Source organism: Sphaerodactylus townsendi, linkage group LG01 (genome assembly GCF_021028975.2).
Source record: "Sphaerodactylus townsendi isolate TG3544 linkage group LG01, MPM_Stown_v2.3, whole genome shotgun sequence".
NCBI classification, from domain to species: Eukaryota; Metazoa; Chordata; class Lepidosauria; order Squamata; family Sphaerodactylidae; genus Sphaerodactylus; species Sphaerodactylus townsendi.
Window position 1 is genome coordinate 184,639,367 of NC_059425.1, and position 24,742 is coordinate 184,664,108.

Sequence of the window (24,742 nt, forward strand, 5' to 3'; positions counted from 1 at the left end):
GTTCTCACAGGTTTCCGAGAGTAGGTTACTAATTTTTGTGTGTGCCAAGAGGGGGTTACTAATTGGTGATTTTGCCACGGGATTTTTGCCTTAGTTACGCCCCTCCTCTCAGCAGTAGCGCGCAGAACTTGAAGCAGTCTAGCAGGAGGTACACCGGCATGCGTGGCAGCCTGCTTCTCGCGCGTATCTCGCTTCCAATCTACAAGGATCGGCGCAGCAGTTGCGTCCCTGCCACAGCGCCCCGCCTTGCGGAATGCCCTCACTGGAATGCCTGGCCACACCCCTGTCATGCCCCACCATCCCCATTGGCGCTACGCCACAGTTTGAATCCCACCACCATGGGAACCTGTTAATAAAATTTTTGGATCTCACCACGGCTTATGCAGTTGCTATACAAACATACCTGACCTCTGTACGGAAAGAGGCCTCGTTCCACCTCATTTTCTCATTGATTCGGTTGAACAGCCCTTCACAGATGCGAGGTATTAAGCCAGAGTCCCCCTACGAAGACAAGAGCGCCGGTCAATATTGGGTCACGCTGATATGCAGCAGACAACATCTAGGGGAAAAAAATCACTGGCACAGATAACCTTTAGACATCGAGACGTTTGCAGCTATTGTGAGGCCAGAAGCATTTCAAAACATAATAGAAACCAGAAGGAAATGGAGACTATAAAGAGCAGCCATGAAGAGCAGTCAGAAAAAACCCTTTAAATGTAAGGATATGTCACTGATGACAAAGATCAAGTTCATTCATGCCATAGTGTTCCCCATTACTGGGGTGCTGTGTGGTTTCCGGGCTGTATGGTCGTGTTCTAGTAGCATTTTCTCCTGACGTTTCGCCTGCATCTGTGGCTGGCATCTTCATAAGACCTGATGGTGGTAAAGCAAGTGGAGTATATACCAGCCACAGATGCAGGCGAAACGTCAGGAGAAAATGCTACTAGAACACGACCATACAGCCTGGAAACCACACAACACCCCAGTGATTCCGGCCGTGAAAGCCTTCGACCATACATCCCCCCTTACTATTTGTGAATATGAAACTTGGACAATGAAGAAAGCTGACAGGAAGGAAGTTGATTCCTTTGAAATGTGGTGTTGGAGGAGAGTTTAACAGATAACATGGACCACTAAAAAGAGAAATATGTGGATTCTAGATCAAGTCTGAAATGCCCCTACAAGTTAAAATGGCTAAATTGAGACTATTTTACTTTGGTTACATTATGAGAAGACATAAGTCACTGTAAAAAGCCAAAGAATGCCAAGAAAAGTTGAAGAGAGCAATAAAAGAGGAAGGCCTAACATGAGAAGAAGAAGAGTTGGATTTATATCCCCTCTTTCTCTCTTAGGGTCTCAAAGGGGCTTACAAACTTCTTTCCCTTCCCCCCTCACAACAAACACCCTGTGAGGTGGGTGAGGCTGAGAGAGCTCAGAAGAACTGTGACTAGCCCAAGGTCACCCAACTGGTGTGCGTTGGAGTGTACAGGCTAATCTGAATTCCCCAGATAAGCCTCCACAGCTCAGGCGGCAGAGCGGGGAATCAAACCCGGTTACTCCAGATTAGAATGCACCTGCTCTTAACCACTATACCACTGCTGCTTGCTTCCAAGAAAGTCTGATCTGCTTCTTGCTGCTTCTGAATTCTCCACGGTGTCCTCTAACTGGACTCTGTTTTTCTGCAATCCTGTTGAAAACTTGCTTACTATGGATCTCTAACACCTTATATGTAACATCTTTGACGTCTGGGATATTGCTGTCTCCAGCCTTCCAGACACCTGGAACTAAAACAAACTGGAAAAAGGGACTCCTATTTAACAAAAATACTGCAGTGCTTTTGCCTATAGAGGGTGTCTTAGGGACTGGGTCTAACTAAGGTTCCCTCTCATAGAATGCTATTAAAAAATAATTAAGCCCATTCAAACTATGGGTATAACTGAGGCTTGAATAAAGAAAATAGAGAGGGTGTCTCTATGGGCATGACACCTTCTGACAATTCAGAAAATGACAAGCGATAGACAGAGAAAACATGCAGGGGAAAAGCGTGAACTGGCAAACGTAAAATCTGAAAAACATGACATACGGCATTTCCCATCATAGTGTAAGACTTCCCGGATCCGGTCTGTCCATATGCAAAAATACAAGCGTTATAACCTTCAAAAGCAGATTTGAGGACATCAGTACCAAGATCCTTGAAAACCTGAGAGTGGGGAAAAAGAAAGAATAAAAGCAATCTGGCAGGGTTGCACAGTGTCATTGAAAACAGTACTTTTGATTTGCTCTCTTCAGCAGAATATCAAACACAATATAGTCAAGTAACAGTTCACGGCATCCAGATTACCCAGCAAGGATGGGGGAAGGGGGGGAAGAAAAGAAAGCAACGGGAAAGGGAGGAGAAAGGAAGTCAGTTGCTGCCCTCGACCATAGTCTGTTGTTGCCCTCAACCATAGTCTGTTGCTGCCCTCAACCATAGTCTGTTGTTGCCCTCAACCATAGTCTTGGAGGAACAACACGGTCTTGCAGGTCCTGTTGAACTGTAATCTCATGGTCATGGTCTCATTAGACAGTGTTCCCTGAAGCCGAGGCCAGCCCCGAGTAGGCTCTGCCTCTGGTTGAGGACTGCAGAATATGAACATCAGACTGACTGTATCAGCTGTTGATCTGGAAGCTGTTAAATCAAACAAAGTTTACCAGAATGACATCCTTTGGCCCTTTCTGCACGGGCCAATAAACACGGGTGAAAGGCGGGTTACACGAACCTGTTCTTGCCCTGGCCCGTCTGCGTGGCTGGCTGTCCCATGCGAACGGGGAGCGTACCTCCGCACGGAGGAGTAGGTTTTTGGGGGGTCCCTGCCTCCCTCCAAAGCACAGCTTCAAAGGCAGGCACGACTGACCCCCAGGGTCATGAAATGGCCCTTTGTCCCTGCGGCTCTGCAGATGGGAGCTGGGGACTGCGATTCTCTTGTTGGATTGCAGCCGCCTAACGTGCCTCACAGCCACGGCCATTTGCTCAGCCATGGCTGCAAGGTGCATTAAAACAAAAGAATTGCACATAACGTGATTCTTGAAAACCCCCAGGTGGGGGATGCGGAGAGGACTCGCTTTAGGAGCGGGGTCTGTGCAAAGTCCCCCCCCCCAACCCGGGTTTTATCCCGCCCTTAACCCGTGTTTATTGGCCCGTGCGGAAAGGGCCAAAATGACAGCTATCCTAAACCAGGTCTACCCAGGCCTATTCAATAGGGCTTGCACCCAGGAAAAGTGTTCTCAGTGCTGCGCTTTTAATGTGCACGATTACAATGCATTAATAAAGCTAATTCATAAAGGCAGTTCCGTTAACAGATTATTTTATGAACGAGTGGAAGCGTTCAAAATAATTTCCCAATGATCAGAGGCATCCTCAATCAAGTCAACAGATTACGTCACTATGCTTTCATTCTGAAAAAGAGTCACAGGTACCCAACTGCTTACCATTTCCTGAGAGGCATAGTTTGGACTTTTAGCATCAGCTGAGAAGTAGGAGAAATCATAGGTAAACGTTTTAATCCGTTCTCTTCCCATATCTCCAGTTCCTCCTTCTGGTATCTGAAGATGAATAAGTTTGGTAAAGTTAACTCAACGCGACTCAGTTTTTATTATGATGTAAGATCATTACCTTTGGGTTTGTAAGAGGGAGAAAAGCAGGTTGTATTTTTTTTCTAAAAGAAGATCCCTTAGTAGTATGAATTTTTGGGAAAATATACTTGTTAACACCTCCTTCCCAGCTTTGCCCAAACTTCTCAGAACTGGGTAGGTATGTAGGATTGGCCACAGTTAGTACTTGGAAGGGAGACCACCTAGGACATAGGTGTCAAACTCACGGCCCTCCAGATGTTATGGACTACAGTTCCCATCATCCCCTGTCATCATGATGCTGGCAGGGGATGATGGGAACTGTAGTCCATAACATCTGGAGGGCCGCGAGTTTGACACCACTGACCTAGGAAGTCCAGGGTTGCTACACAGAGGACAGTAGTGAGAAACCACCTCTGCTAATCTCTGGCCTCAAACATTGGGCAGCAGCATGCATTGTAAATAACTAGTGTGGAAAAGGCCATTGAACTACGAAGGTGAGCTTGGGTTCAAAAAAAGTTGGGAACCCCTGTTACATTGAAATACAATCAAAACATACAAAAAGGGGGGAGCTGTCTTGGTTTACACCAGAATACACACTGTGATTTCTACTTCAGCCTAGGACAGACTGGGGGCCTTCTGACACCACCTTGAATGATAGTGGGGTTCTTATTGTATACAGTACCATTTAAGACTATATGGTGAGCTTCCCTTTATTCCAAATGGTGGCTTAGTGGTACAAGTACAACCCTAAATGGATGTGGGCTCATCAGCGTATATAAAACAATTTAAGAACTTTATTGGGAGCTTTAATTTATTTTAGATTCATATGCCCCCATCCTGGCTGGAATAACAACATAAGAACATAAGAACAAGCCAGCTGGATCAGACCAGAGTCCATCTAGTCCAGCTCTCTGCTACTCACAGTGGCCCACCAGGTGCCATTGGGAGCTCACATGCAGGATGTGAAAGCAATGGCCTTTTGCGGCTGTTGCTCCCGAGCACCTGGACTGTTAAGGCATTTGCAATCTCAGATCAAAGAGGATCAAGATTGTTAGCCATAAATCGACTTCTCCTCCATAAATCTGTCCAAGCCCCTTTTAAAGCTATCCAGGTTAGTGGCCATCACCACCTCCTGTGGCAGCATATTCCAAACACCACCTCCTGTGGCAGCATATTCCAAACACCACTCACACGTTGCGTGAAGAAGTGTTTCCTTTTATTAGTCCTAATTCTTCCCTCCAGCATTTTCAATGTATGCCCCCTGGTTCTAGTATTGTGAGAAAGAGAGAAAAAATTTATCTCTGTCAACATATAGGGATTCATGTGGAAACTTCCTGACTGGAATAAGAGATTTTTCAGTGATGTTAATAAGATTTTATGTGTGTAGAAGAGTTTGATCTCCGAGGAAGACCTATTCTGGTCGAAACATATTAGGTCCTTGGGTTATCTGTTTTATCATTGAGTTTTTAATGACTATAAATTGTTTTCAACTTTGAGATTGTGTGAGTTGTGCAATAAAATGTTAATCATTATAATTTATTCCTTTTCCCCCTAACGTGGTTGGTTTCCAGCAGGGGAAAACAAGTCACCATTTTCCCTAGCCTGAGGCTCCTAGCTCCAAGTTCTGACAATATCGTACCAGTTTGTGAAGAAATCAGACAAGTGAAAAATAATTATTCACAAGATGGCTGGAAACACTCACCTTCATATTTGTAACTGATGTTTGTTTTTTTTCCATGGAAATAATAAATTTAGCATCCAGATCCTTTTCCCTGTTTAAAAAAAAATTATTATAAAAGGTTAAGAATTCGGTCAAGAAATTGTTTAAGGGGGCACTAAATACGATACTGCTAAATATCAAAAATGCATATGTATTTATTACAAATTAAAATCATCTACACTTGTAAAAGGTTTATAATAGCCTACATTACACATACAATGTCACAATTATTTATTTATTTATTATTTAGATTTCTATACCGCCCTATCCCCAAGGGGCTCCGGGCGGTGTACAACATAAAATCAATGTACAACATACAAATCCACAACAACAATATACATAGGCTCCATCCATTTAAATAATCATTAAGACTTACTAAAATTCCATTAAAAACAGCGATTAATACAAGAAAAGGCATCCAATAAACCCATTTTTCAAACCCTCCCACAGAAAAGGGGGAACGGCTAGACCCCTCCATAGGGGGGTTGCCCAGATGTAAAGGGAAGAAGAGTGGAAAGGGGGCACCACACTCAGTGGCTTTTACGATACACAAAAGGGTCATATGGGATACTTTTTTGACCCTTATGTTACCATGGCCTTCATCTCCTGCCTAAGGAAATATTGCCAGTTTCCATGTTTGTATGAGTGGATAGCAGAGTGTCCAGACTAAAAGCAAGCCTCAGGTAAAACAATCTGTTTACAGAGATTAGATCTGTGAGTTACTCCAGTGATACAACTTGGATGCCTCACACAGAGACATGAATCTTTGATTATCTCACCCTATCAAAGTACTCCATTGACATAATGGAATCTGCAAATCTCCTGAACACCACACCTCGCTAAGCTGCTTTTGGAAGCCACTGTGCTCTTGAGAAAACATTTCTCCAAACAATTGCTTCTTCCTTGCATTTCCCCCACCTTTCAGATATGATCTCCCTAACAACAAGATCCCATCCTAAATCACTCAAGCCTCAGCCAAATATGAATACTTAAGGCAGAGACTTAAGGAAGTACCTCTGCATAAACCATTCATGGTATCACCGATATAATCTAGGACCAATTGATCCCATTGTCCCGGGAAGCAGAGACAATAGATAGAGCTGTTAATTAGCTCAAGCCCCGCAAGTCCAGCAAGAAGCCCCAAGCAGTTTCAGAGAAACGAAACCTAAGCTTGAGATTCCCGCCAAACCAGCGATCCACCCTATAAAAGAGCTACACACCTAAAGCTCAGTGCTCAATACTAGCCTGTACCTCTCTTGGTCGCGTTGGTATGAGACACGATATTGTCCTTTGCATTGGGTTTCTATGCTGGCATAGAAATCCTTGCCTTCTTCTAGATCTTCATCAGCTGATTTAGGTAACGTATAAGTCCCCTGCTTCCCCAACTCCCATTCTATCATCCAACCTATCTCTTTCCTCCCTGTTTATATACCTAGGAACTGTGTGTATGTGCCTTAACATCTCTCTGTATGGTGCAGTAGAAGAAGTTAGAGAGCAAGAAGGAGTGAGGTCCAGAAGGAAGGAAGTCCCTGAGAGTATCAGTTTAACAACAAAGGGATAGTGCCAGCATGATAGAGTAAAGGTGTCAATGCCTAGGTCCCTATCTAGCATGTGGCTTACTAGTAAAACCTGCTCTGTGGTTGAGGAAGGAAACAGAGTAAAGTCCTTCTCTTCCAACAGTTTGAATCTTTACACCCATCCTACATGACTTCTCCTCTTCTGTTCTATTCAGATCTGGGCTAGACCATACCAGCAGTCATGCGACCAAGATGTCCAACGAACACACAAGGACATGCACTTTGAAAGAAAGCAACACTATCTCAGATGTTGGAGAACAGCATCTACCATCTTGAAATGCAAATGCTCACATTGGGCAGAATTCACTCAGTTGGTCTTGAATGCAATAGCTGTACTGGTTTATGTTCACCGCTGCAAGCTCCCATTCTGCCCTCGATGTGTTATTAGGAATATTACACAATTCATCGTTTGCCATCTTTATCGTATGGTACGCACACAAAGAGGTTTGAGTTGACACTAGTACAGCAATGCTTTCAAGATACCAATGGCTACCTAAAAGTGGAGGAAACAATATCTCCCTATGAATTTTCTCAGAGGAAAAAAAGGAGTTCTCTCCCATATGAAACTTTGGAAGGTCCGTATAACCTATTGCAGTGGTGGCGAACCTATGGCACGGGTGCCAGAGGTGGCACTCAGAGCCCTCTCTGTGGGCACACTCAGAGTCCCCCCCCCCCACATCTAGATTGGCCTGGGCCACTAGGCTCAATTATTAGCATTAAACCTAAGACCTAGTTTTGGGGAAGCAGTGTAGGTAACGCTGTTAAGCGTTGCTAAACCTCATTGATTTTCATGCAAAGAACTAAAGCACGATCCTTTGCCTGGGAGTAAGCTCTGTTGCTGGCAATGGGGCTTGCTTCTGAGTAAACCCTCATAGGGTCGTGATTCACCCGTTGGAAGAGTTGCACAGTTGCTTTAAAGCAAAGCCACCGACTACCACCAAGCTTACTCCCGAGTAACGCACTTGGAGCCAACCGTTTTTTTCTAAACTAAAACCTCAGTATTCAGGTTCAATTGCCGTGTTGGCACTTTGCGATAAATAAGTGGGTTTTGTGTCTCGAAAAGGTTTGCTATCACTGACCTATTGGATGTGAAAATCAGTTCACAAGCAGAGGCTGAGTTCCAAGCTTGCATGAAATTGTGGTTTAATGAAATCATTCGTGACACCAGGATTTGGCTCACAATCACTCACATAACAACTCAGCCTGACAAATTCTGGTTGCTTCGCTATCACTCTGGCCAGACATCTTCTGGACCCAGTGAGCATCATGGAACAAGACACCGTTAGTACATTACACAAAACTGCAGTTAAAACCAATTGTTGTTAACAAATCAAACCATGGTTGAACATCCCAGTCTGAAAGACCCTCAGCTAATAGAGCAGCAGTGGCGTGGTGGTTAAGAACAGGTGTACTCTAATATGGAAAACCAAGTTCGATTCCCCGCTCTGCCGCCTGAGCTGTGGAGGCTTATCTGGTGAACCAGATTAGCTTGTGCACTCCAACACATGCCAGCTGGGTGACCTTGAGCTAGTCACAGTTCTTCATAGCTCTCTCAGCCCCACCAACCTCACAGGGTGTTTGTTGTGAATGGGGGAAGGGAAAGGAGTTTGTAAGCCGCTTTGAGTCTCCTTATTGGAGAGAAAGAGGGAAATATAAATCCAATTCTTCTGTTTCTTCTAATAGGGTGGCTGTTATTCAGATAATCACAGCAACCGCTGCAGTCATCATCACCTGGTGCAATGTAAGAAAGGGTCTTCTTGATTGTGGCACCAAAATTCTGAAATTTCCGTCCCAAGAAGATTCGTCGGACATCTCTACCATAGCCTTCTGCTAGTGGATGAAGACTTCTCCATTTTGTGTAGAGCTCCTTCGCTGGCCTTCCTTTCTGTTCACATGCACGTTGTTTAATTGTGGGTTTCAACTGATGTTTAATATGTATTTTTAAAGGGTGTTTCAATGGTTCTGGTTGTTCACCACCTTGAGAATCCACCATTGGGGGGAAAGGCAGGATAAAAATCGTTTAAATGAATAAGTAAAGCACAAACCAAGATTTGTGTAAACCACGGTTCCCCACTCTGCCTGCACTAAGCCACAGACACCCAAGAGTGCTGTTACACAACATATTTAGCTTTATGAATGTACTTTTCTGTCGAAGTTAAAAAAATAAGTCTTAGTAAAAAAAAAAACCCAAAAGGGATCACATTACTGACTATAAGGACACTTTGACATGGGTTGCTAGCATCTCTCTTTCCTGTCTCACTGTCTCGCTTCACCGCTTCCAGCAATTGCAAGGTAAATTACTTCCCGTCTTTGAGCAAAAAATGAACTAACCTGACAAGTCAACCGGGCATCTTGATGACTTCACTACACTGCCAGGCTTAGATACAGTTGTAATAAAGCTTGTTCCTATCGTCAGTCATACACCCCTTTCCACAGGAGTTCCACCTGTTCTACTAAACTCCAGAATCACCACCACATCATGTCTCAGCTTCTAACCGATACTCGGAATCAACAAGCAAGTTCCGCTGGAAATCCATCTGGAAGTCACCTTGAAACAATTGGTTTCCCAAGGTTTCTCAGCCCTTTGTCAGTCAGACCAGGTGCTCGGGAGCAGCAGCAGCAGCAGAAGGCCATTGCTTTCACATCCTGCATGTGCGTTCCCAAAGGCATCTGGTGGGCCATTGCGAGTAGCAGAGTACTGGACTAGATGGACTCTGGTCTGATCCAGCAGGCTCTTATGTTCTTATGGTTGCAGGGTGGGGATGGGGGTTGGCAATACTCATTTGGGAGTCTTTCTCTTTCAGGGGATTCTTCATTGTGAGAATCGCCCACATTGATTATGTTGGCCTGGTGTGGAAGAGTTTGGACATCCAATGGTATACTGGTTGCCTGGTATACCAGCACATATCCAGTCAGGACTGTTGGAATCTCTCAGGATGTATGAGGTCCCATGCATCAAGCCTCCCACATGCTGGATTTGATCTTCAGTATACACTACAGATATATATACACTCTTCGGTATACGCTCTTTGATTTGATCTTTGGTATACACTCTTACTGTGGTCAGATCACTTTGCCCTGAAGGCGTGTCTAGTATTCCCAGTCCCTTCTTGCCTGTGGAACTTATGGATCTAACTGGTTTCCAGAATGCCCCATGGGATGCAATGCCCCCCCCCCCAGGGATTTGTGAGATGTGCTGGAAGATGACTGGCATAGCTGTTTTTCTGATGCCATTAATAAGATTGCTCCCTGACGTACTCTTCACACTTGTGTCAACTTAGCCCCTTGGTATACCATGGAGCTAAGGATGAAGAAGTGGTAGCTTAGAATGAGTTTGGTGGTATAGTCATGACTAGGCTTGGTCAATATCCTAGAAATTCAGTAAAATTCGGATTTGAATTTATTTGGGCGTAAAATTATCTGTATGCCCGAATAAGACAAATAATATATTTGGATATACCCGAATATTCGGGTATACCCGAAAAATTCAGGTCGGTCTGATTTTTTTGATTTTTCTGTGTTTCAGCCTGCTGGGGGCACATGTTTAAAGCTGGCGGCACCAAAATTTCAGGGTATCATCCAGAGACTATACCACCCAAGTCTGAGGATGTTTGGTTCAGGGGGGTCGAAGTTATAGACCCCCAAAGGTAGTTCCCTATCCCCCATTGTTTCCAATGGGAGCTAATAGGAGATCAGGCACCCCCTTTGGAGGTCCATAATTTGAGCCCCCCTGAACCAAACTTCACCAAACTCACATGGTATCATAAGGACAGTCTCCGGATAATACCCTGAAAACCCCCTGCAGGCCAAAATGCAAAAAAACACCCAAAAAGGCCTGAATACCTTGCATTCGGATTTGTTCATATTCGGGCAGGATATGTTCGGCCGATTTTCACCAGGATATGCCGAATTTGCCTAGATTCGGGCTGAATATGGTATTTGTTGCACCCAAATCTCCAAGCTTAGTCATGACTGTGACGGAACAGGGCTGTTTTGGCCTGCAGGATCTATTCCACCCTGCCCTCTCCCAGGGGTTCACAGCTCCTCCTGGAACAGCTTATCTCTCTGTATTTAGGGTAACTGCTTCCATCACCTGACCTTTATAGGAATTTCCCACTGGGAAGGGTCTGGGGCCCCCAGCTTCCTTTCCAATGCTGAGGACTCACCTGTTTCTCCTGCTTCCCCACTCTCGAGTACCACAGGGATGATTTACGGCCTGGTGTGCCCCTGGAGGAATAGCTGCTTGCCAGCTGACAACCTTTCCCCCTTCTGGCACCCGCTTCATGAAACAGCGTGTCCAAGATGGTGGACATCTATGTGGTTCAGAGAACTGCTACCAGTATCCAACGTTAAAAGGTATTTATTAAAAAGAAAATGTTTACGAGCATACTTATAGGACAGCACCAGACTGAGCAAGGGATTCAAAAGAAATGACATCTAAATGTCTCTTCCTATACATATTCTACGGTTGTTAGAATAGGGTGGCTCTTAAGCTTAGGATCTTTCAGCTGTCCACAGATTCTTCATTACCCGAAAGATGTTCTTCACTCCTTGGGTGAGCATATAGTCAAAATGGCTGCCTCTTCCAGAACTCTGGCAAGAGCTCTGTCCCCTTTGAAGGTCCTAGACCACATGTGTCTGGCCCCAGCCCCAGAAGCTGGCTTGGTGGGCGTGCTCAGGAGCTTGGAACCTGGAGAAGAGCAGTCGGGGGAAAGGCTGCCTCTTTGTTTTTAACCACACATTTGCAAAAGGCCATCCTGGCTGAGAGATCAGCGCCCGTGAGCAACTTAGCATCTGAAAAGCAGGGGGATCGTATTTGCATTAAAATTTTGCAATCCTTTGCAAGCAACGCTCACCCCTCCCGCGCAGGGATCCGGGGGGGGGGGAGAAAATGCAGAGGCAGCCATCCCCCCCTCTGCCCCAGGAGCAGCAGGCGGCTGCCTTCTCTGTCGGGCAGAGGGGGTTTGCATGCCTGGCGCTGCCAGCTTGCACAGCACAAGAGCCGGCAGCACCAGGCAGGCCACCGCCACCATCCCCTCTCTGCCCAATGGAGCAGGCAGCTGCCTTCTACATGGGGCAGAGGGGGTTTGCATGCCTGGCAATAAATGTTTATCCTGTTTGGCCTGAGACCTAAAGTGTGCTTTTAGTTTTGGCCCCCTGGGCGATTCAGTTTGACACCCCTGTCCTAGACAGATCCACCCGTCTCCCAAGAGTCCCATTCCCCATTCCCTTGAACTGAAGGACAGATGGATAATGTCCACCAGAGTGACCAGCACCCCGCCAACACTGGCTTTAATCAACCATGCCATGTCCGGGTCTAAGAGGTAAGAGGTTGGCTTCACAGCAGCCAGGATTCTGCAAACATCTCGAGATGTTAGGAGAGTCCACCAAAATAGTCCAGCAGAGGACTTGAAGTCGGCCATGGGGCCTCCATTTCACTCACTGCATAAACACTGGTGAAGAGGTCTTGGTGGAGCAACAGGATTATCTGGGAGGGGGGCGGGCACAGATTTTGGCCCATATATTTAAGATACTCTAATAAGAATAACAACAGTAAAAAGGCGACTAGCTCACCCAACAATGGGAAATTATAAAATCCAGCAACATCACTTTGGGCAAGAAAACCCTGCCTTAACACTGGGCAAGTCTGCCAAAACTTCAGCTTCGAATAAACAACTTCTCCTGGCAAATGTTTGTAATTCAGTTCCGTATCCTTTGGGAAAGGGAGGAGCTGCAGAAATTGTACTTGATATTGTACCTGCATAGCCAGTTGAGCCGGTTCTTATTTGAAACTCAAGGAGGGAGGGATTTTTTTTACCACGGATCATTAACTACCAAGGCTGCCTTCCACACAACCCCTTTGTACCATCTAATGTCAACGCAGGGAAATCGACCCAGAGGTATTAACAGACCCGCCATCGGGAACGAATCCCTTCAACATGAATTAAAACAGTAGCGAGGGAGGGAGAATGTGGATCCTGCCAGGCAGTAAATATTTGAAGTTATATCAGAATGAAGTCAAAAGCCAGAGGGACATAATGCAACTCTTTTGCTAGCTGTAGCAAAAAAGGGAAAGCGGAGGCCAGAGGGTAGAAGCCTTTGCTTTGTGGAAGAACATTTGTTCTGTACGCAGGTCTCAGTCAAAAGGATCCAGCGACAAATGATGCAAAAGACCTCTTTCTGAGCACCTGAGGAGCAGCTGCTAGTCTGAGTAGAAAACACTAGCCTTGATTGGCCCTGCCCGCAGTTGGCCCTGCCCGCAGGGGCTGATGGGAATTGTAGTCCATGAACATCTGAAGCGCCAGATTGGCTCTGCCCGCAATTGGCCCTGCCTGCAGGGGCTGATGGAAATTGTAGTCCATGAACATCTGAAGCGCCAGATTGGCCCTGCCTGCAGGGGCTGATGGAAATTGTAGTCCATGAACATCTGAAGCACCAGATTGGCTCTGCCCGCAATTGGCCCTGCCTGCAGGGGCTGGTGGGAATTGTAGCCCATGAACATCTGAAGCGCCAGATTGGCTCTGCCCGCAATTGGCCCTGCCTGCAAGGGCTGGTGGGAATTGTAGTCCATGAACATCTGAAGTGCCAGATTGTCTCTGCCCGCAATTGGCCCTGCCTGCAGGGGCTGATGGGAATTGTAGTCCATGAACATCTGAAGTGCCAGATTGCTCTGCCCGCAATTGGTCCTGCCCACAGGGGCTGATGGGAATTGTAGTCCATGAACATCTGAAGCGCCAGATTGGCCCTGCCCGCAATTGGCCCTGCCTGCAGGGGCTGATGGGAATTGTAGTCCATGAACATCTGAAGCACCAGAGTTGGACACCCCTGCTCTAATCATTAGACCACCCTGGCTTCATGAGTGTTTTCAAACACTACAAAGGCAAAGAAAACCAACTCCGCAGACTGGTTCATGCAGAGGTGCCGTATCCATAGCCAAAGACGGTCTTATGACTGATAAATACAATGTTCAAAGGCATGAGAAATGTCAGTGACTCCCAACCCAGCACTCAGTCGGGAACAGACTAAAAACATCCTAAGAGAGGATCTTTGTTTCAGAGAGGCATTACCAACATTATAAGTACCCTCTACTTCAAACAAGAATTACTTCTCCTGCAGAAATTGTCTTCATAACACCAGACTGGTAATAATTCCCTCCCTTGGTTACAGAAAGAAAAACCACATCAACAACATTTTGGATGTGTTTGGGTTGTATTCCCTTTTCCCTTTACCAGTAGCATCATGGAAACAAAACAAAACCAGAAAATGCAGATGCAGGAGAAACGTTAGGAACAAGATCTACCAGACCACAGCCACACAGCCCGGAAAACCCACCAAAACCAGAAAAATCTGCGACAGAATAATCAAATTTCTGCAATGGCCAAGGTTGTCCAACCACAACAAAATTATCAAAGTTGAGGACACCTGCAGATCTCGCAAAATAGGCGAAAATCAACTGTCCCTTTCCAAAGTGCAAAATACTGCCCTAACAATTTTACGGTGCCTAAAAAACTAATTATACCTCCATAAACGTTCAGGGCTTGTGTAAGAGTACCTCTTTAAAAAAAACTAGGAGCAGATGCCGTGTATTTAGTGATTGCGAAGAAAGAGATGATTTCAGAGGTCACAAGACCAGTCCAATAGCAGTGTTTGGGATATAGACAACAATTTCCACTGATTTGTAAAGCTGTAGCCTGAAATTCAAGCCCTGTATTTATAAATAACTTGCGTGCAGAGTTTGGTAGCTTTCAGCTCAACTTTTGTGGTTCTCTTTAGTGACCCCAGCACAAAAACTGGGATGTCAGAACCTCCACACACACCCTCTAACCAGACAGTCTGGTTTTCATTCAATGCAGTTGTCATATAGAACAGGATGCCACTAAATAAAGCAGGTGTTCCCAACTTGGATGCCCACCTGGCATTTTTAGGATGTGGGTGGGGCCAGGTGGGGCTTTTGCCCAGGAATCTTTCTGATTGGCTATACTTTAGCAGCAGCTTCCACTGCAACTAAAAGATCTTTACTCTGTGATTATTGAAGTATTATTGGATTATGTGTATTGCTGATATTGAAATGCTGTTCGTGGTTTATTGATTGTTGTTTATTACTGATGTTGCCAATGTCATGGCTATTGTATATGTACTGTATTATTATCTTGTTGTGCACCGCCCTGAGCCCTTCGGGGGAGGGCGGTATAGAAATTAAACATAACACAACATTAAAGGTAAATGGCAGCAGCCCTTTTGTGCTAGCTCCGCCTCCTTTAGCAGGCACTTCGTGCAGCCATTTTGTGGCTCCGCCCACCATGGTGTGTCAGAAGTCTAAGTGTGCCCACAGATTCAAAAACGTTGGGGACTCGTGCCATGAAGCAATGCATTCTAAGAGGTACCCTGCAAATGCTTACTGGTTTCCCCGCCCTGTCTCAGGCTCATTCCGCACATGCAGAATAATGCACTTTCAAATTGCTTTCAGTGCTCTTTGAAGCTGTGCGGAATAGCAAAATCCATTTGCAAACAGTTGTGAAAGTGGTTTGAAAACGCATTATTTTGCGTGTGCGGAAGGGGCTTAAAAGTCCAAAGTCAAAGTTACAGTAAAGATGTAGTGATGACTGTACCCGTCTGCTGAAATAGTATGCCTTAAAATTTTTACACAACAGGGCAAGACTCGCTTTTCAGAAGTTACCGCAAGCCACTGAGATGGCAAGCGGGTATTAGTTTTAAGGCAGAGGACCCCCACCTACCGCCTCTGGGCACCATGGCACTCACCAACACCTTTCTTGGTGCCCGCCAAGCGTTTTCTAGAAAGTACGTGGGGCCAGATGGAGCTTTTGCCTAGTAAAGCTTCTATCTGGCTACCAAAGACTTGACTGGCTATGCAGATTTTTTAAAAAGTTGCTTTGGCAGCAGCTGCCACCACAGCACAAGAATCTTCATTATGTGACTGAAACTAAGCCATGGCATCCATTTTTATTGCTGGCTCCGCCTCCTGCGGAAGCCATGTTCTGCCTGTGCCCACCACGCTGTCCCAGAATTCCAAAGGTGCCCACAGGTTCAAAAGGTTGAAGATCCCTATTTTAGAGACATGAAGCTGGTACAATATTCCCAGCAAAGGTGCAGATTCATAATTTTTCTCCTGTTGTCATCTCTGATAAAATCTGAAAGCAACCGCACAAAATGGGGAAGCTACCTTCGGGCTTTGAAAGCATAGATGCTTCACAATGAAACACAAAGAGATCAAGGCGCCGTACAATCCAAACCACTGGAGAACCACTACTACGATCTGATAGTGTTCATCAAAAACAGCAGCAGTACTGTGGAATTCATTCACTATCGCTACACCAGGATGGAGTTCTAAAATGGGCACGAACTCTCCTGTTTCCATGACCTATAGCTTCTGCATACACAACATAGTTGAACAAAAGATGGTTAATCCACAACTGGATAGTAATGGACAGTAGTGGGATCCAGTAAAACCTGTGTAATAAGCGGGTTTCCCATGGTGGGTGGGATTCAAACTGTGGCAAAGTGAAAAGCCAATGGGGCTGGTAGGGGCATGACTGGTGCATGGCTGGGCGATTCAAAGTGAGGGCATTCCATGGAAGGGGCGGCTGTGGCAAGGACGCAGCCACTCGCGTATCCCGGGTCCGCATGGAAACGAATGCACACAGGCGCAGGCTGCCATGCACACCGGTGCACCTCCTGCTAGACTGCTTCAAGTTCTGCGCGCTACTGCTGAGAGGAGGGGCGTAACTAAAGCAAAAATCACGTGGCAAAATCACCAATCAGTAACCCCCTCTCAGCACACACAAATAATTAGTAACCTACTCTCGGGAACCTGTGAGAACCTGCTGGATCCCACCTCTGCTCAAAGCACCTTACAAACTCCTTCCCTTCCTCTCCCCGCAACAGACACTTTGTGAGGCAGGTGGGACCGACAGAGTTCTGAGAGAACTGCGACTGGCCCAAGGTCACCCCTCCCCCCGGCTTCATGTGGAGGAGTGGGGAATCAAACCCGGCTCTCCAGATCAGAGTCCACTGCTCTTAACCACTACCCCATGCTGGCTCTCGTGGTGGAAGAGGTCAGTTTCCTGGGCTACAAGGGGAAAAGCAGCTGCCCCTTCCAAATTGACATTTGCCCAACTGGGCAGCCGAACCTGCTCGCAGAGGGTGCTGTGTAAAAGAGATCTCCCGCATGGTCACCTGCAAGCAATTCCGACTCGCCCCTGGCGACTAAAAAAATGCTTCTCCGCAAGCCTGGAGCAAGTCGAAACTCCAATACAGATTGGTTTTATGGCTGTACACAAGTTAACCTTTGCCCTGTAGAGGAATGGAGATGCATTCAACAGGATCTTGCTATCCACTGCCCATATCCGACTGCCTTTCCTGCTGCTATCAGCTTGCAGCCAGTTCCGTGTTGCCAACTCTGGCTTTGGAAATTCCTGGATATTTGGGGGCGGAGTCTAGGGAGGTTAGAGGTTAGAGGAGGAGAAGACCTCCACGGGATCGAATGCCACGGAATCCCACCTCCAAATCAGCCATTTTGCTCCAGAGGGCTGACCTCTGCTGCCTGGAAGTTTGGCGTAATTCCTGCAGAGCTCCAGAGTACACCTGGAGGTTGGCAACGATAGGTTAGTTTCAAGCAGCTACTCAAGCAAGGAGAACTCAACCCGCAGGAAAGGTCTAAATAGACAAAGCGTAAAAGGAAACAGGAGTCGAGCAGCCATCCTCGTGAATCAGAGCTCTCGGTTCTGAGGGTCATAAGTTGTCAGGAGGGTAACCAATACTTCAAATAAATGCTTCTAAAATAAACTTCACTCTGCTAGACTGCTTCAAGTTCTGCACGCTACTGCACATAGGTGTCAAACTTGTGGCCCTCCAGACGTTATGGACTACAGTTCCCATCATCCCCTGCCAGAATGATGCTGGTAGGGGGTGATGGGAACTGTAGTCCATGACATCTGGAGGGCCATGAGTTTGACACCTGTGGGTTAAGGTGACGCCATACTTTTCAGTTCTTCTACAAAAAGATTAATACACCCTCCTTGGTAAAGAGTGAGCATGACAAATTATTTCCATGGAACGGATCACTACGTATTCTACGCAAGACTTGGAACAAAGGTACAGCCATTGTACCTTTGAACAATCTCCTTCATGGGCAAAGAGCACATTTTAACTCTCTGAACCCTGCAAACACACGCTTGCATAGCACAAATTTTAGGTCTGTGGTCTGCAGGATATTAAGAAGTCAGATGAAGAAAGCACAGTAACAAAGACAAGTCTATTATGTTGGTATTAATGCAACAGAAAGGAAGCTGGGGCTCTTCTAACACGCAGGGGCACAACAGCACACTTCATTCCTATACAGATGTTAAAGCGAGAGTTACCAACTCCGGGGTTGAGAAATTCCTGGGCATTGTAGGAGCGGAGTCCAAGAGCATGGGAGTTGAGAAGGAAATGGAAAACTCCAGCTACCCCCACCATTGAAGAATGGTGAGTGAAGATATTAAAGCTGGCCGAGATGACCAAACTCATTTGGTTACTTAAAGAAGAGAATTTAGGTAAGTTTCTAGATGACGGGAACCCCTTGATAGTTCTGGTGGGTTTTCCGGGCTGCGTGGCCGTGGTCTGGTGGATCTTGTTCCTAACGTTTCGCCTGCATCTGTGGCTGGCATCTTCAGAGGTGTATCACAGAGGGAAGTCTGTTACACACTTGTTAGGAATAAGATCCACCAGACCACAGCCACACAGCCCGGAAAACCCACCAGAACCAGTTGAATCTGGCAGTGAAAGCCTTCGACAGTACCCCTTGATAGCTTTGTGCCGGCGAAGGCTTTCACGGCTGGAATCAACTAGCTGCATTCTGGGTTTTCCAGGCTGCGTGGCTGCATTTTGGTCATTTTTGCCCCTAACATTTTGCCTGCCTCTAAGGCGGGCCACCAAGAGAAACACATCTTACTGTGCCATGCCTCCAAAGATGCCAGCCATAGAGGCGAGCAAAACATCAGGAGCAAAAACTCCCAGCCCAAAACACCCACGACAGCCCGTTGATTTCAGCCATGAAAGCCTTCGACTGTACAAAGCTATCAAGGGTTTCCGGTCGTCTCAAAATTTACCTAAATTCTTTTCTTTAAGTCAACTTTGCGCATCTCTAATACCTTCACGGTTTGGATAAAACAAGCAAGAATCAATGGACGATTAGTGGTTTCCTTTTTTATGAGAATTTTTATTTATTTTACACATCTAAATAACACATAGATAGAAAGATAAAGAAAAAATCTCAGTCTCATACCCCCTCTCCCCCATAATGCTAAAGAAAAAGAAAAAAACTACATTCACAAACACCAACCCATATATGTGGTAACTTCCAGCTACCTCTCTAAGGCCCCTTCCGCACATGCAGAATAATGCACTTTCAATCCACTTTCACAATTGTTTTCAAGTGGATTTTGCTATTCCACACAGCTGAAAAGTGGATTGACAGTGCATTATTCTGCATGTGCGGAAGGGGTCTAAGGATCCAAGCATAAATCTAGCCCCACGCTTATAATTAATATCTACATTTTTTCACTTTTAGTCCTTATAAAATTATCTTAATCCAACACGCTGTTTTCATTTAAGTCTCAAATCCTGCCATTGTTTCTCGGTTTGCCAACCGAGAAGGTGCACTCTAACCTGGAGAACTGGGTTTGATTCCCCGCTCTGCCACTTGAGCTGAGGAGGCTTATTTGGTGAACTAGATCAGCCTGTGCACTCCAACACATGCCAGCTGGGTGACCTTGGGCTAGTCGCGGTTCTTTGGAGCTCCCTCAGCCCCCACCCACCTCAGATGACTTATTGATTAGTGGTTTCGAAGGTCAGCGATTGTTAAAATAAGATCCAATGGAGACAAGTGTGACTTTTATTAGCAATAACGCTAAAGATCCGATTTTACCTAGGTGTTTAAAGAGCAAGCAGTAATGTTTTGGGAGGAGGGAGGGGGGTGGCCCCTTCCGCACACGCAGAATAATACGTTTTCAAACCACTTTCACACCTGTTTGCAAGTGGATTTTGCTATTCCGCACAGCTTCAAAGAGCACTGAAAGCAGTTTGAAAGTGCATTATTCTGCATGTGCGGAAGGAGCCGGTGAGGACTAAACTGGGAGTTCTTCTGGAAAATGTACTTTGTTTCCCTGTGAGTCTTGCTTCCTGCCCCTTTGTGATGCAAAGCTGCTTTGATAACATTCAAACCCAGAGAAAGGGAGGGACCTCGGCAGGGAATCAAGCCAGAGCCCACCTTCCAAAGGGGCCCCTTTCTCCAGGAGAAACGGATCTCCGTCGTCTGGAGATCCGCTGTCAAAAAGCGAGATCTCCAGCCCTCCCCTGGAGGATGGCACGTGCTGGCTTCTTCTGCCCGGGTTTTGGCTCTTCACCACTCCGGAGCCAAAGGCGTCCATCTGAGCCAACTCGAGAGGTAGTGGGGGAGAGAACTCAGATCGCGCACGTCTGAATGAGTGACGTTGGAAGACGCGTGTCGTGAAGGCAAGACGGGTGAGGGAAACTGCTCAACCTAAGCAGGGAAAGCCGAGAAGGGAAATGCTAGAGGAGGGGAGCGGGAACAGGTGTCCCCCTCTTCCCTCTTTCTCACCTGCGGTCCAGAGGCCGGACCCGGACAGCCACCTTCACCGAGGCCATGGCGCCCCCGGCCCGCCCAGCTCCGCAGGGCGCCCCTTCCTCCTGCTCCTCGCAGGCCCGGCTGCTCTCGCTGCCCTTTACATGCTCCAAGCTGCAACGCCGGAGCTGCAACCGGGCCGGCTGCCTTGCAAGCCCGGCCCTTCTCTTGCAGCGCCCAGCCGTGCAACCCTGCCCGGGACTCTCGGAAGGGTGCGGCCGAGGGACAAACCGCTGCCGTTCGCGTTGTAGCAAAGCCGCCCGGCGAGGGCAGGCACGCCGAGTGGCTGCGGGGTGAGCCCGCCTTCGCATTGTGAATTCGGGCTTCGCGCGGGCTCCGCGGCCCGATTGCAGCGAGCCGGCAACCCGTGCAAAAAAGCCCGTTTGCAAACCAGCAACGCATCCCCCATTTCAAAAAATGGGGGTGCTGCAGGATCTGGGTGGGGGGAGAAAGATGAGGGCGAGGCGCTTGTTGCAGGTGTTTCCGACGAGAGGGCAGACCCGATTTCTCTGGAGGGGCCGAGGGGGGGATCGCGGAAAATGCAAAAAAAAATTCACTTCTGGCTCGCCTGGCTCGCTTTCCATTTTTAAAATTATTTCAGATAGTTTTTTTAAATATATTTTTATTTTTTTAATAGTTAGTTCAGATGTGGGGGTCCGATTGCTGCTGTTGGGCGTCTGTACCAAAAAACCCGCTTTCTACTGGGCCTGCATAGGGGTTCCAACCTCCAGGTGAGGCCCGGCGTCCCATCTTCTATTAGCTCCCATTGGAAACAATGGAGGATGGGGGCACCCCCTTTGGGAGTCCATAACTTTGGACCCCCTGAACCAAACCTCACCAAACCCAGGTAGTATCATCAGGAGAGCCCCCACCCCACCCCAAACAATCGCTGAAAGTTTGGTCCTGCTAGCCCAAACAATGCGTCCCCTGCAGGCCAAAAACCGAAAAAGCACTAAAATGTTTTTAAAACCCACAAACGGAGGGGCGGAGCTTCAGACATGAATGGGGGGGTTTCAAACCTGAGAAAACTCCCCCCCCCTTACCTACGTCCATGCCCGGAGAGCTCCCGGAATTGCAACTGCAATTCTGCAGCTGCAATTCCACTGAGATCATTTCCCTGCAACTGCAATTCTGCAGCTGCAATTCCACTGAGATTATTTCCCTTAGTGGACCTTATGGCATTTCCCACTGAGGTCTAGCTCCCCTCACTCCCCCCCCCTCCACCTCCAGCTTCCCCAGGCTCCCAAACCTCCAGGAATTTCACAACCAGGAGTTGACAACTGTAGAGACAACCTAAAGGTTGTGTGGATGGCAAAATCTGATTTATGGCTGAGCGGGAGGGACCACACCACAGAATGGGGGCGAAGAGCACAAAATTGCCCCTAAAATCTCTGGGAACTAACTCTACAACATTTCAGTGTGTTTCTTCTCTTCGATATTCAACATGAATGGAAAAACCAGAGCCTCGGAAAACATACATCGGGCTGTCAGTTTCTGGTTCAGAAAACAGACATCGGGTTGTCAGTTTCTGGTTTGGGAAATTCCTGGAGATTTTCAGGTGGAGCAGACCAAAGCGGGAGGGAACCTATCCATGAAACAACAGAATTAAGTACCAAAAGGTCAAGAACAAATTCATATTGGGGGCCCAAAATCAATTATTATATGAATACTATAGGAATATGCATGTATGTTTATGGTCAGTTACAAATATCAAATGGGGTCCACAATAGCCTATATCACAACCATACTTCCACACACATAACACGAAGAAGAAGAAGAAGAAGAAGAAGAAGAAGAAGAAGAAGAAGAAGAAGAAGAAGAAGAAGAAGAAGAAGAAGAAGAGGAGGAGGAGGAGGAGGAGGAGGAGGAGTTTGGATTTATATCCTCCTTTCTCTCCTGCAGGAGACTCAAAGGGGCTTACAATCTCCTTGCCCTTCCCCCCTCACAACAAACACCCTGTGAGGTAGGTGGGGCTGAGAGAGCTCCGAGAAGCTGTGACTAGCCCAAGGTCACCCAGCTGTCATGTGTGGGAGTGTACAGGCTAATCTGAATTCCCCAGATAAGCCTCCACAGCTCAGGTGGCAGAGTGGAGAATCAAACCTGGTTCCTCCAGATTAGATACACGAGCTCTTAACCTCCTATGCCACTGCTGCGAAGTTTTCAACTCTGACCAAACACGTTTTGACCAGTGAGGAAGGCCATTTGACTGATATGCATTTGGTCAGGGTTGAAAACTTGATTTTTTTGTCTTTTTGTATTAAGTATGTGTTTGGAAGTACGGTTGTGATGTAGGCTACCTAGGGCTCCATTTGTGTATTTTCTTTTGGTTTTTTACTGGTATTAGTTGTTGTTTTTTACTTCCACCTTTTACTCAACTATATCTATTAGAAAGCTTATGGAGCAAACTATTTATTTATTTATTTATTTATTTATTTGCAACTTGTATGCTGCCTTTCTGTCCTCACAAGGGCATCAAAGTGGCTATCCATTTAAAACATACAGGATGAAATAACATTTTAAAATGATTTCCATCAACGATTCCCCCACAAACATCTTTAAATTTTTAAAAAGTGCTAAAGCACGTACAAAACATAAAATAGCAATTAAAAATGCTGACTAGGAAGGAACTACCGGTAGGAACCAGACAAAAAATTGATAGTTTTCCAAAACAACTAAGGACGCAAAGGAGGTGCTGACAGATCTGGATCAGATGAGTTCACATGGAATAGGAAACTTCGGTGAGCAGAAAGAAACCTTTCATTTGACGTAAGTAACTAGAAAGACACAATTGTTCTGGGCTGTACTTTAGTGAACAGCCGTCACTGGTCGCCTTTCCCGATTCCTAATTGATCCTTGATTTCAGCTCGGCTGCTACCGAATAAAGATTGGGGCCTGATTTCACGGTTGGCTCTCGAAGCAATTAGCTACAAATGTCAAGGCGAGGCAAATGTTATTCATCCTGGTTCATTGAACACAAGTAATTACGAGTTTTAAGCACTGTGAGTATCTGTATCAGAAGCGGCATGAAATGGCAACAGAGAGGCAGAAGTGCGATGCAGGCAGAGAAAAGAATCGAGTGATCTGGATGGAGTGATGTCGTTCTGTTATCCTAAATCAAGCATGGCATGAAGAAAGGTCTCTCCCCTTCTCCCCTACTTCTATAACTCAGGGATTGTCCAGGAAAGTTTGGAATCAGTGGTGGAATTCAGCAGGTTTGCACCGCTTCAGCAGAGCCTGTTGTTAAAATGGTGCTTGTAAACAACCAGTTTTAAAATTATTTGAATCCCACCACCAGAACCAGTTGTTAAAATTATTTGAATCCCACCATTGGTTGGAATGCAGATGATTGGTGAGAAACTCTAGGAAGCCTTTTGTTCGCACAACTCGTATTTGATTTGCGGAACTAACTGCCCCAGAATGTGTGGTCAAAAGTTACTGTCTTTTGAACATCTGCAAAACTAAAGTGTCTAACATACACCTGAGGAGGATTTACCATATATACTCGTGTATAAGTCGAGTTTTTCAGTACATTTTTTTGCTGATAAAGCCCCCTCAACTTATACACGAGTCAGCTGTATTTTAAAAAATATTTTTGGGTTTTTACTTTGTCGGGCGCCAGGGGGAGCAGTTTTTAGGCTAGTGGCACCAAAATGTCAGGATATCATCAGGTGACAATCCTGATGATACCACCCAAGTTTGGTACAGTTTGGTTCAACTTTGGACCCCCAAAGAGGGTGCCCCCATCCCCCATTGTTTCCAATGGGAGCTAGTAGTAGATGGGGCTACATTTTGAGGGTCCATAACTTTGGACCCCTTGAACCAAACTTCACCAAGCCTGATTGGTATCATCAGGATAATCTCTTGCTGATACCAGCCAGGTTTGGTGATGTTTGGTTTAGGGAGTCCAAAGTTATGGATCCCCAAAGTGGGTGCCCCATCCCCCATTGTTTCCAATGGGAGCTAATAGTAGATGGGGCTACCCTTTTGAGGGTCCATAACTTAGGACCCCCTGAATCAAACCTCATCAAACCTGGGTGGTATCATCAGGAGGATCTCCTAAAGATACTCGGAAATGTTGATACTGCTAACATAAACATTCCTCCCCTGACCAAAAATCCAGTTTTGAAGGATTTTAACTCTTGTGTTTTAGCTTGGTTGCTGGTTGAGCTAAGGTTTTTGTACTTTTAAAGT

At 46.2% G+C, this 24,742-nt stretch overlaps 1 protein-coding gene across 1 annotated transcript in view; it reads right to left on the reverse strand.

The window, feature by feature from the left end:
- The window catches only part of LOC125438182 (kinesin-like protein KIF16B), a 21,137-nt gene extending 202 nt beyond the window's left edge, over window positions 1–20,935 (reverse strand). Inside the window, exons 1-5 of the mRNA XM_048506431.1 lie at window positions 20,528–20,935; window positions 5,315–5,384; window positions 3,469–3,582; window positions 2,084–2,200; window positions 404–501 (exon numbers count right to left, since the gene is read on the reverse strand). Coding sequence (XP_048362388.1) covers window positions 404–501; window positions 2,084–2,200; window positions 3,469–3,582; window positions 5,315–5,384; window positions 20,528–20,862 — 734 coding nt within the window. The 5' untranslated portion in view covers window positions 20,863–20,935. The remainder of the gene's footprint in view (window positions 1–403; window positions 502–2,083; window positions 2,201–3,468; window positions 3,583–5,314; window positions 5,385–20,527) is intronic.
- Window positions 20,936–24,742: the final 3,807 nt, after the last annotated feature.